Source organism: Apaloderma vittatum, unplaced genomic scaffold (genome assembly GCF_000703405.1).
Source record: "Apaloderma vittatum isolate BGI_N311 unplaced genomic scaffold, ASM70340v1 scaffold45118, whole genome shotgun sequence".
In the NCBI taxonomy this organism is placed as follows: domain Eukaryota; kingdom Metazoa; phylum Chordata; class Aves; order Trogoniformes; family Trogonidae; genus Apaloderma; species Apaloderma vittatum.
Window position 1 is genome coordinate 1 of NW_009733287.1, and position 12,580 is coordinate 12,580.

The 12,580-nt window shown below is 37.7% G+C and overlaps 1 protein-coding gene across 1 annotated transcript in view; it reads left to right on the forward strand.

Moving 5' to 3' along the window:
- Positions 1 to 10,909: 10,909 nt before the first annotated feature.
- Positions 10,910 to 12,580, forward strand: part of STAM (signal transducing adaptor molecule (SH3 domain and ITAM motif) 1) — a gene marked incomplete at its 3' end in the record, with an annotated part of 16,100 nt that continues 14,429 nt past the window's right edge. Inside the window, exon 1 of the mRNA XM_009875796.1 lies at positions 10,910 to 10,977. Coding sequence (XP_009874098.1) covers positions 10,910 to 10,977 — 68 coding nt within the window. The remainder of the gene's footprint in view (positions 10,978 to 12,580) is intronic.

Genomic DNA, 12,580 nt, shown 5'->3' on the forward strand with positions numbered 1-12,580 from the left:
AAAATTGTCAAAGCGTTTTGTGTTTGGTGCCTTAGAGGGAATTTCTGCGGGAGCTTTATTTTTTCCCTTCCAAGTGAAACCTGACGTGCCGTGATCAGGTTTCATCCCCACCGTGCTGGCTGCGAGGCCGAAGTAGATGGAGAGGAAATGTCTGGTTTTGACTTGACAAAAATTGTGCTTGTATGTCTAAACTGAAGGCGAAATAACATATAGGCAGTTAAAAATTTGTTTTGCACGTCTGGTTGGTGATTGTGTAACACAGCTTGTCTCATACCTGCTGCTGACGGTTTAAATGGTGAGAGGTTTGTCTGGGCAACAGTGTAATATAAAAGGACTTTTTCTCATATTTGTCTAAGTATCCCCCACACCCACTGTAGGTTATTTTCTTACAGCAGTATAACATTGTATATGTTTCTTGTAACAAATTTCTTTTGTAGTCTTATACTTGTGCCTGCTTTCAACTACAAACACAATGTTTCTTTCTTAATAAAGTCGGGACTCTAAGTCTTTCAGGTCTTCAGAAAAACAACTTTAAACTCTTTGAAATATATGTATATTTTCTGGGGGAAGGTGTAGTGCCTAAATGAGACAAACTCTACATGTACATTGCCAGGACTTCATAGTGTCTTGTATCTTACTAAGCATAGCTTGCTTTTCTTCCCATTTTGAACAGCTTTCTGCTCAAGTCTGCCCTTCAATTTATAATTTTCTTGGTGGTGAAGCTGACAATGACTTATTGTGAAAACTATTTACTATTTTTTTCCTAATTGTTTCACTGTTTTCTAGTGTAATTTGACAGCTGAAAATGAGAAAGAGATTGTAGTGCTTACTGATTCTACAGAGACCGTTAGAAGATTGAAATGTTAGTAATATTATTTATGAGAATGATTTGAACTAATAAAATTTAAAAAGTGATAGCTGATGCTCTAGCAAACGTTCACTTTTTTTACTTCCAAAGGCCACTGTCTAGCAGTGAAGGTCTGACTACTAGAATGGGTTTCCCTAGAGCTAAGTCTGATAGATGTGTTTGTCAGCACTGTAAGATTCATAATGTACCCAGTTGTTGTTTGGGTGGTTTATTTGCTGTTTTCGAGGTGCAGAGGATGCCAAAAACTTACCTACTGTGCTTGTCTAATATGATCTCAAGTAGATATATTTGAAAAGTGTTATTGTGTGTGAGCACAGGGGAACAATTACTCAATCCCAAATTGTTTTCTTGGATAAGCAAATGGTGGACAATGAATGAATTGTCACCAGTAAATACAGCCTATTTCTGTTGGCCCCTTTGATGGTGTCCTGAGGGACATGGAAGGAGCAGTAGGCTGTTCAGTTGGTGGCCACCTGCTTTCAGGAGCCTGCTGCCTTTATCCATCACTTAACTGGATTTGTGCCAGGAAGATGGGAATGATGAAGTCTCCCAGAAAGTGTCCCTGGGCCCTTCTTCCCTGAGGCCCTTTGGAAATGTGCTATTATCTGGATGAACTTCTTGGCAGGCTTCATAAGATAACGTCAGCTATAAAGTAAGCTCTCATGTTCTCAGGAAACTTCCAAAAGTTGTCAAGCAGTAGTGTTATTGTTCAATTCTTAGAATGGAATTTGAATGCCTTGCTTTTGTTCTTGCCCAGAAAGTTTTCCTGAAGAAGGAAGGCAGTCCAAAGCTGTTCTTAATTCATATGAATTTGGACATTAGTGTGGTTGATAGTATTGCTGTTATAGCATTTGGCTAGCCCTGTTGATGTATTTCTGCTGTGGAACCTGTTCACCTGTAACACTTCACTATTTGGTGTCAGCTTTGTACAGAGATTTTGAGGGGTGCACCTCTTCTTTAGATGTGCTTGGCAAAAGAATGTTGTTCAAGACTACCATTAAACTAATACTATTGAAGAACGCTTTAAGATGCCCAGAAATTTGGGGAGAGAAGTCACTGCCATCTTCAAAGAGTCCAAATCTCTGGATGAAACCCAGACACTTTTTGTTTTCTGAACCCTCTTACTACCATATTTAGGAATATTTCAAAAAAAAAGCTAATCAATGGTGACACAAGTTGGTGTGGATTTTCGCAATCAAGTCCGGGAACCTTTAACAGTGTGTCCAAATAGGGAACATAATAATGGAGTTCAACAAAAGAAAAAAACCTTCAAGGGACCGAACTTTAGAGGTTATAATTAGAAGAGTGGACTGCGGAGGTTGTAATTAAGAGACTAACCCTCCGTTTAAGGGGTTAGAATTAATGTCGTTCTTACTGGTTGAGTGAGAAATCTGTTGCTGCTGTATCTCACAATCTTAATCGTAAAATTACTCCCAGAGAATTGTTCTGGAGAAATGCAAGTTTATCTGTAAGTTTGATGCAGACTAAATAATGGTGAAATGCGTTTTAAGTACCGAAAGACTGTCTGCTAAATCTGTCATAACAGGCTAATTAGTAATGTAGCGGTGGTTAGGCTAGAACTGGGGAAGAACTTGCTGCTGAAGCAGTTCTGAAGTGTCATTTAGATGTTATCTCAAGAATAAAATCTGTAACTCTGGACTTCATGCAGTGCATCCTTTGTTCTAACTTGATGTCAAGTGTTGTAAGCTTAATCTATATTGTGAGAACTGGAAGAACTTTTTACTCCCTGCTGTAAGCTTATAGTTGCTGAAATTTTATAGGCTGCAATAAATACAGGTTCTGGTATGAGTTGTCATAAAATCACACATGATGTTAAGAGGAGGTGTTTGAAACACACAGGGATTTTTGCATTTTTTTTTTGCCTGATGCGCAGTAAGGAATGAAGGCACTTGCGTTTGCTTTGCATGTTAGTGTGGTTCTCAGTGTAGCTGGTGCAATACTTTGAGGCACCACAGGAATGGAAAGAAAGGAAAGATTGCTCTTTACAATGATGGGAAATTAAGGTAGTTTAGTAATGCAGTAGAATTGTCAACCTGATGCCACTTGCAATGATTTTTTTCCTGTTTTACTAATTAGCTGTAGCATTTGTTGATCATTTTATGCTTACAACTCTTCAGATATTGAATAATATGCATGACTTACATAGGTACAAACAGCATATAGTTTGATGTATTAGAATGCATTAGAATTAACAAGTAGTCTTGCTATTTAAACCCATTATTCTTTAAGATTAATCCTGTTGGCTAGTCATCATCTTTAAGACCATCCAATTTCATGTCTCTCTGAGATGAGCTTTTCCCTGTTTAGGTTAAATTTGCCAAAAGGAGGGAAAATTGTTTCAGAGGAGATTTTTGACCCCAGATAATTATGGAGACTACAGACTGCAAGTTAACTTCTGGCTGCAGGGAAGCTGTCAGATAGTGATAGGACTAGGGGGAATGGATTGAAGCTAGAGACAGACCGGTTCAGGTTGGACGTTAGGAAGAAGTTCTTCACCATGAGGGTGGTGAGACACTGGCACAGGTTGCCCAGAGAGGTGGTGGAAGCCCCATCCCTGGAAGTTTTTAAGGCCAGGTTGGATGGGGCTCTGAGCAGCCTGATCTAGTGGGAGATGTCCCTGCTCATGGCTGGGGGGTTGGAACTAGATGATCTTTAAGGTCCCTTCCAACTCTGACAATTCTATGATTCTATAAGGATTGGTTCAGTTTGTCATGAGGCTGGTACTTTTTCACCCAAGTTTGTCTACTGCTTTTCTCAGGATTGTTTTAGGGAGTAGAATATTAACTGTGAGCTAACAGGGGGGCTGAGTAGGAAATGTGTGGGAAAGGAGATATAGCCACGCTCCTTTTCAGTTACTTATAAATGTTTATGAAAAACAAGAACTTCTTGCTGAAGATGCCTTTGTTGGACATCCTCAGTGAAAAATGGCAACAGGATAAAAATGAGTAGAATACCTTTTCTGTATAATAGCCAACAAAAAAATCTTTTTTGTTATCTTTTTTCAGACCACGAGTTTAGCTGGGCAATCTGAAGCCAACAGAGTATGTTTCATAGGCAAAGGAGTTTTTGCAGACTGTACTATGCTCGTAATTCTTTTTCTTTCCTCCAAGGGAAGAGCTTTCATTTTAAGTGCTTCCCCTCATTTCAGCTGTGCCAATGTGCATTACAATATGAAAATTCAGGAGAATCAAAGTAATTCCCTAACATGTAAAATCTGTTCCTCTAGCTGATAAAAAGAATACTGTATATTTCTGATGTGAAAAGTTAAGCCTCTTGATGATCTTCCTTCAGAAATGCTACTTCTACTGTGGCTCACTTTGTGAGACTCCGCAAATAGATCCTGGCACCATTTATTAGTATGACAGGCCTATGATACACCTTGTTTACGGAGTGATCATCATTTTTCTCATATACCTCTAATGTACTCACCTTCCTACTCCGTTGTAATATTTCTAGGTGAAAGGTAGTTTTGAGTTCTATGGGTTTGTTAGGGTTTGCCCAAGATGTCTAAGCATCTAAATTATTTTTGCCTGGTTGGTCTTACTATTTTCAACAGTGTCTTACTGGATCTTGAATCCTTTTGTCTTCATTCTGCTCAACTTACCAAGTTGAGCAACATAGATCTTGGTGAGGCTGCCTCCTGCACAGTGGAAGCCTACACAGTTTTCTGAAGAAAGGAGTCGAGGTGGCCTCCTGTCAGCTAGCAGTGCTTTGCTGGGACACCTACAAGTGCTCCCCTTAAGGACATTTTAGGGATACTGTAAATGGGGATAGAGTTAAACTGAAGGAGTTGGTTAATAGCTTTACTGCAGTTAATGGTTCAACAGGGAATTCTAGTTTGTTTCTATGGTGGCATTGCTTTTTAGAGGTTCTTTTCAATCTTGTCTAAATGGAATCTGGTTGGATGTATTCTTCTGTGCTGTTCTGAGCACGGTAGTGAAATGCGAAGTGGTTAATATTAAAGTGGTGGGTTTTTGTAGAACGGGCCAACAAACGCATTTGTTCATTTTATTTGTCAGAGAAAAAATAAAATTAATTATTTTTAAATTCAGTCGTGTGGAATGGTATGTAATCAGAATTTCTTGGTGAGTGACTACAAGAAGAAAGAAAAATTTGCAGTTGGTTTCAGTCTTTCAGAACTATTTAAACTCTATTGAAGAGATGAAATAGCTACATTTATGTTTATACAATGCTTTGGAGTTTCGGTATTTGCATTTATATAGAGAGGGGGAAAGTTATTTATTTAGCCTTGGGAAGAAAACAAGACTTTTGGTGGGCAAGGGGGAGAGAAGGCTGAGGAGAGTGTTGCATTTTTTTGTTAATTCTCTGTTGAATTACACTGATACATGGATTTTTGAGGATTTTTTTCTCAGAAGCTGGTTGTAATTTTAGTCTGTGAGTAAAGACACTTTTTAGCTGTTGTTTTATAGACTTTCTGTAGCCATTCTTTTCTTTGTAGTTTCACTTACTAAAAAATCCAGTATTTCGTTTTAGAGATGTGCGACTGGGGATATGGAATTATATCCATGAATAGAACAAGAGCAAATACTAAGATGTTTAAAAAACTTAGTTAAGTAGAATATTCTGACAGTTTTTGCTCATTGTTTTAACTCCTTCAAATCATGTTAATTTTAAGTGTTGAACTTGGGGGTATTTTGATCTGATGTTGTTATTTATTAGAATTTTGGGTAGTTTTAACATCTTCGAGACTTTGTAGCAGAAAAAAATAGCTCAATTCTAAGATTGGATTTTTTTAAAAAATAGACTTCAGTAAAATGTGGCAGGTTTGAGCTTCCTGAGCTTTACAACTTCCCTCTAAATATGTTGTTAGCAAGGGGCAGTCTTTAAGTTTTCTGCCTTAAGAAATGTGTTGTGCTATTTACTGCAGTATCCAAACACTGATGAGAGTATTTATGGTTGTAAAATTCTAATAAGGCAGTAAAATGATATTGTTAAAATGTAGAACTAAGCCAGAGAAATCAAAAGACTAGCATATATTTGCATGGAAGGTCTGCAGCAGTATTTATATTTCTCTTACCAGTGCCTAAAGTCAACCACTAAGTTTGGCAGTGACTTTTTACAGCATATACTGCAATTCTTCTGTCTAATGGAACTTTATAAATATGGTGATAAATTTCTTTCATGTCAATTATGAATTATTAGAAAATTATTTTTTCCTTCTGAGGAAAAATTTGCTTCTGTCATAAAATGATCAACTGGAGTGGTGTTTGTATGTAATAGGGAGCTTCAAATGAAGTCGTGGCGTAAATATTTTTGCTTTGCTTCTAATTTCTAAATAATGCACAAAACTAGAGAAAACAGGACTTTGTCAATGCTCCAACCCTTCAGATTTGTGTAAATTAGAGCGAAGTGGAGCCTCAACAAAATTAATGAACTTTACAACACAAGGAGAGGTTGGTTTATTTAGATATCCCAGAAGACCTTATGTACTTTCACCACAACCAAAGTATAAGTAATGTAAGCCATATATTTAGATCTTTCTGTCTGACTTCTGATTAAAAGGCGTCATGCTGTCTCCTGGAGTTTTGGTACAGTATTTCAGTGAGACTAGACAGCATTTATACTGAGGAATGGTGTTTTCTCTACAAGGCGAGTGGTGTTAAGGTTTGTATAAATCTTATTTAGAGGTTTGATTGAAGAACAAAATAAAGGAAGATAGAAAATATGTTCAGAAGTGTAATTTCAGCATCTAGATATTTTACTTAAAGGAGAATGTGTTCTAGAACTTATTGAGAAATTCTGAAGACACTGACACAGTTGAGATTTCTATCAGAGGAGATAAATTTTGCTTCAGAGCACTTTCTTAATTATTTGGTTTTTACTGATTATGTTTGTATAGTCAAAGCACCACTTCTGACTCGGGACACGAAGCTGCAAATTGTTGGTCTCTGAAAGGTGTGTTGTAGAGAAGTATAACTAATATTTACTTATTTAATATTTACTTATTATTTTTTAATGTTTTCCTAGACATCTACTTTTTTAGGTGTAATATATATCAGAGACAGAGTGAGGGGCAAGGTAGTATTGATCTGTCTCAACGTGGGTAGTATTCTGAGAATAGAAGTGTGAAGGAAGAAGTTTTGTGATCTCATAGCCTGCACCTTGCAAAATGGCAGAAATACATTTTATACTGGGTTTGTGTCTCATGCTTTTATTTTAGAAATAATAAATTGTTGAAGTTATTTAGAAAGATATTCTAATACTGTGCAGAATTGTTGTTGTTGTACAAAGAAGCCGTAATTCTAAGGATTCTTTTCATTTGAAATGATGGTAGTTACCACTTTATGTATCTTTGTGAGATAATAATTGTGAGAAAATAGCTTTAAATAACTTCTAGAAAAATAGAGGTGAAAATTGAAGACCTGTAATGGAAAAAGAAAAAAATAAACAGTCATAAAACTTTAAAACTACTGAGGCAAAGTAGGGTTCTATAGCCTTGCGCTGATTAAAGTTATTTACAGTAATTTGTAGGCCTTGCTTGTGCTAGGAAAACAGTGCCTCAGATCTGAGTGGTACAGCTTTATGGGAGAGAGCTGCTTTGGAAAATTAAGAGACAAAATTCAGTCATACCTCTGTGTCAGGTAGTCCTATTTTCCTTTGTGCTTGACATAGCATTAGTAAGTTGTAAAGAACATTGATTTCATGAAGGAGCCAGCACCATCTTTAAAATTTGTTTTAGTAAAGTCTGAAATGTCACCTGAACCTGGTTTGGCATTCACTAAGTTGAATAAGATTTTGTAGCAATGACGAGGTGGAGGAATATGGTCTCAAGTAAATGTTAATGTTGCTATGGTAGAATTTATTTTTGTTCGGAGATGGAAGATAGAAGATACCTTAAACTAGAAGTGTTCATATGCTGTGCTAACCTACCCTAAGAGTTTAAACATCTGTTTTTCCATCCCTATCAGAGTTAATTCTGGTACTAAGATAGACGCTTGACAATGACAGGTCAGCTGTACCTGAAGGCTGGTGAGGTGCCAGCGGTTAGTCATCATAAGCAAATATTGGATACACGTAAATTTTTTTTTTGGCAGTGAATGTGTGCCTCACATTAGAAGAGAGCACATTCGTGCATTTCAAGTGATAACGGCTTAAGCAATTTAAGTAGCTTTAATTTACAATTTTGTCTACAAAACACCAATGTAACATAGGAATTTTGTCAAAGTGTCTTTGTTGCTTCTGTTCCGGTAGTGAAAGGTGATGAGTGGTGAAAAGTGATCATCACTTGCTAATGCTGTGATAGAGATAGTGGCCTTTTTTGTGGGCAATGTCAGATAGTGTACTGCTAACATTCATGGTATGCCCTTAACTTTTAACTGCACTCATTTGAGGCAGAATTTAACTAAAACTCTAGAGGCAAAAAAGTTTCTCATGTCTTGCAATTAATTTTATTATCCATGGGAATTAATGGATGCTTGTTACTACAGAAGACAGAAAGTACACAATGAAACTTGGATTTAGGCTGGAATTTGGTAAGAAACTATCTAGTGTTTGTTGGTGGAGGAAATAGCCTAAAAAGGGAATAGGCATTGCAAGCAAACGGTGGTTTTTATACAGGGCTAAATTCAACTTCTGAGAAGGAATGTAACCATGACAGAAGATGTGTAATTGTATTCATGGATAAGTTTGCAGAATACTTTTATTGAGAATTAAAATAAAGATTGTAATCGGTGTGGTTGGTATGGATCAGGGATTTCAGCGTTCACCATCTTATTTGTAGTCCTAGCCAAACTATTTAAATTAGCATAAACTAGAGTTTAGTGTTATCCTAAAACATTAAACATGCATTAGTTTACTTTTTGGTTTGTAAAAGACCTCGCCGACTGCCGTGCCATGTCTCTCTGGTGACACTGTGAAGAGAGAAGGATCAGTTGTTGCCAGAAGTGCAGACAACTGTCTGTTATGTAGAATAATGGAAAAGGCCAAAGTTTCAGTTCCATGGGGTTGCTCTCTGTTGAAGGACGTGCCTAACTCAAGTCAAGCATTAGGCAGGAGTGAGGGGTGTGGGTTTTTGAGGCTGGGGGGAGCTCTGAGTCTGGGAGGAGCTGGAGGCTGGGGAGAGCACTGTGCAGACACACTTTGACAAGAGCTGGTCCAGCTCCAGCAGAACTGGCAACGAACCGCAACAGCAGAGTCCTGGAATTAAATTACCTCCATGTGGTTTGTTCCGTGTGTCTCTGGACTGCACTTGTCAGCTGTTCTGAGTTTGAGGAATGCAGTGTAGGCAACTCAGGCTCGATGTTTCTGAAAAGCAGTTCTGATGCTTCAGAGTTGAGGCTGGCTTTGGTAGCAGTCCAGCTGCTGTGCTTGGGGACTGTGGTTATAGAAGGCTGTCTTGGCCTGGGATGGTTCTATGTAAGGCATTCAGTTCAGGTGTCTTACTGTGCGTGACAATGAGTATTCTGCCTACAGATGACTGAGAGCTGGCTGTGTTGAAACAATAAAGAACGAGTGGGGAAAATTAAGGAAAATTATTACTGATTCTGCTATGGGTCTGTCATTGCCTTTTAAAAATTATTTTTATTATTTTTCCCTCTACCTATCTCATTTGCTTGTATTTATAAGGTATCTCCCAACTAAAAAAAAAATTAAATTCTGGAGTAATTTAACAATGTTAATTGATATAAGCAGGGTACAGTCTCATTGTTCTATTCTCATGTTTTAGCATTTTTAGTTGGCATGCTAAGTAGATTCTGCAATTACGGTGTTCCTCTCAACTTTTGCTTCACAATTGATATGTTTCCTTTATGAACAAGATTTAAAAATCAAGAATTTTTCAAATTGTTAGCCATACTAGTCCTAAGCATGATTTGGAACAATAGTAGAATGAAATAAAAATAGGGTAGTTGGTTGATCAGCTGGCATTATGTCAGTGCTAGTTATTAGCATCTTCCCTTTCTCTTGCCTTCCAAGATATGGATAATGAATCTTTCCTGGCAGATAAGTTTTTATAGGAGATCTGAGCTTCCCTTCATAAAATTAAGTAGTCTGAGATGTTCCCTGAAGCATGGTACTTACTGCTGAAGCATATTTTGTGTTTTTTAGATTAACAGGCAAATATTAGATGAAGCAGGGATAGGTAACAAAGCTTGTGTACTATTCTGTGCCCATTCTCTTTCTGTTTGGTGAATAATGGAAACTGCTCATGCATTTCCTTATCCTCTCCAGCCCCAATCTGGTCTATCAGTGTTTTAGATAATGTTCTGTACTGCTGCAGTGCAAGACTGTTTCCTTTATTTAACACTTTTATTATTACCTTCTGTATAGCTAAGCTTTTCTAGGGGAGAAATAGAGACTATTTTCTTTTCTTGAAGTGGAATATACTTCTTCTCCACCTACCCTCTCTATCTTTTCACTCTTCAGCAAAACTTGTGCTATTCAAAAGCTTTGGAAGAAAGAGTCCCAATGGCTTCTGTGAGATTAGTTTTGGGTTAGCAGTCTTTACAGCTGAAAATGGGCAGTGCAATATCTCATCCAAAGCACAGATGAGACCGAGGAGATGAAAGTTTAGTGATTATTAATAAATTGTTGAATTCTCGTTGTTCAGTTGTAGTACATAGAAAGGAAGTGCGACACAGAGCAGTGTGGTGTCTGAGAAAGTGGTAAACGCGATTGTATCTGATGCTGCTAACAGATAACCTAGTGCTTTGGGTATTCATATCTTATTAAACTTTATAGTTCCAAATGGAAAAAAACCCAAGCAAATGGAAAAACCCAAGTGCTGGTAGCTGTACTACTTTTATCATAATCTTTATTATGTGGGAAAAGAACCCCAATATATCTATTTGCTTATGAGTTTAAATTCATGGCCACAAGCGAACATTTGAAAATGGAAAAGAATTGGGTATAACAGTTTTAATATATGATTTTTAAAAATACACAGAGGTAACATAGCAACATCCTTATTGACAGTTTTGTTAAATTCTTATTTTTTTTCTCTTATTTTATTTGTGTTTTGATTTACTTATACTTTATTCATCAGAGAAAGCAACCAGTGAGATGAACACTGCTGAGGACTGGGGCCTCATCTTAGACATCTGTGATAAAGTTGGACAGTCACGTACAGGGTAAGTGACTTTAGAAACTTCCTCCCCAAATTGCTTCAATTTTGTTATTTCAGACTCATACCCAGATGAGAGAAATGAGGTTTTTTGTTATGTTGTATAGACACTTGCAACAGCTCAATTTAGCTTAGATTTGTTAAAAGTAAAAGGAAAATGTATTGATTTTCTGCTCAAATATTTTGCAACTCTTCCTTTGGAGATACTGGCTGGTCTGTTAAAATTAGGAGCTGTATACAGCAGCTTTTCACTAGTGTAACATAATAAATTAACTAATATGTTTTAACAATGTCACTGTAAACTGAGGAGAATTCATTAGGATTTTTTCTTACAGAATCATAATCTAGGTTGGAAGTGACCTCCGGAGGTCATGTAGTCCGACTCCCCCAGCTTGAAACAGGTCTAATTAGATCAGGTTCCTCAGGACTGTCTCAAGTCTTGAATGCCTCCAAGGTCAGAGTTTCCACAACCTCTATGGCCAGCATGTTTCAGTATTTAACTACTCTCACAGTAAGTAAGTACATAAATAAATTAATAATCCTGCAATCTGGTTACCAATTCCCCTGTTCCAATTTACCTGTTGCTTCTTTTCCTATGACTGTGCAGTTCTAAGGAAGCATCTGGCTGCATCTTCTGAGTGTTGTCTGGTCAACTAGTTGTAGGAAACAGTAAGCTTCCTTTTAGTCTGCTCATCTCAAAACCGAAAGCAGCTCTTCATCTCTTTCTGTACGGGCTTTTCCTCTGACCATCCTGGCAGCCCTCCGTTGGGCTCCCTGCAGTGCAGTGATACCAGTCTTGCACTGGGGAGCCCCTAACTGGACAACTGTGTCCAACTGCAATCCTACAAGTACAGAATGGAGGGAAAGGATCGTTTCCCTGGTCCCCCCAGTTTTTGTTGTCAGTGAAGGTGCTGAGAATGCACTGCCTCCAATCAGTCAGGTTATTAGTGAAGACCTTTAGCGGTGTTGGTTCCAGCAGAGGTCCCTGAGGGGATCCCATGACTTACTGCCCACTAGTTGGAATTTGTACCACTGGTGACAACTTCTTGAACTTAGGAGGCCAGGCAGGTTTTCACCCACCTTACCCTTTTATCCAGCCCATATTTCAGCAGTTGGGTGATACAGAGACTATATGAGCTTCAACTGTATGTCAAAACTTTGCTAGAACCGAAGTGTAAAGGATCTGCTACCCTTCTCTTGTCTTCACCACCAGACCACCAGTGTCTTTGTCACAGAAAACGAGGTTCTGTGTTTCTTCCCCTTGTTTTGAAAAGCTATTCTCTGATGTCAGGGCTTTGATAAATGTACATTTTGAAAACGTGATATTAAATAAACCACATCTTAATACAATCCACTGGCCACTAATGCTTCCTTTATTGATTCTCTACTGAGATCTACCATAGACTTAATACATGCACTAATGTTTTGGACACAAAATGTTAAAGAATAATTTGAGTTAGCAAATAAAAAAATACAGTTTAAAGATATTATTTCAATGCATCTATAGTGTTTTCATTCAGTGTAGTATTAGGCTTTGGAAATACACTTCAAGCATTCCCTGTAGCAATTCAGGTAAGTTGTAGCTTCAAAAGAGAGTTATGCCATTCCTG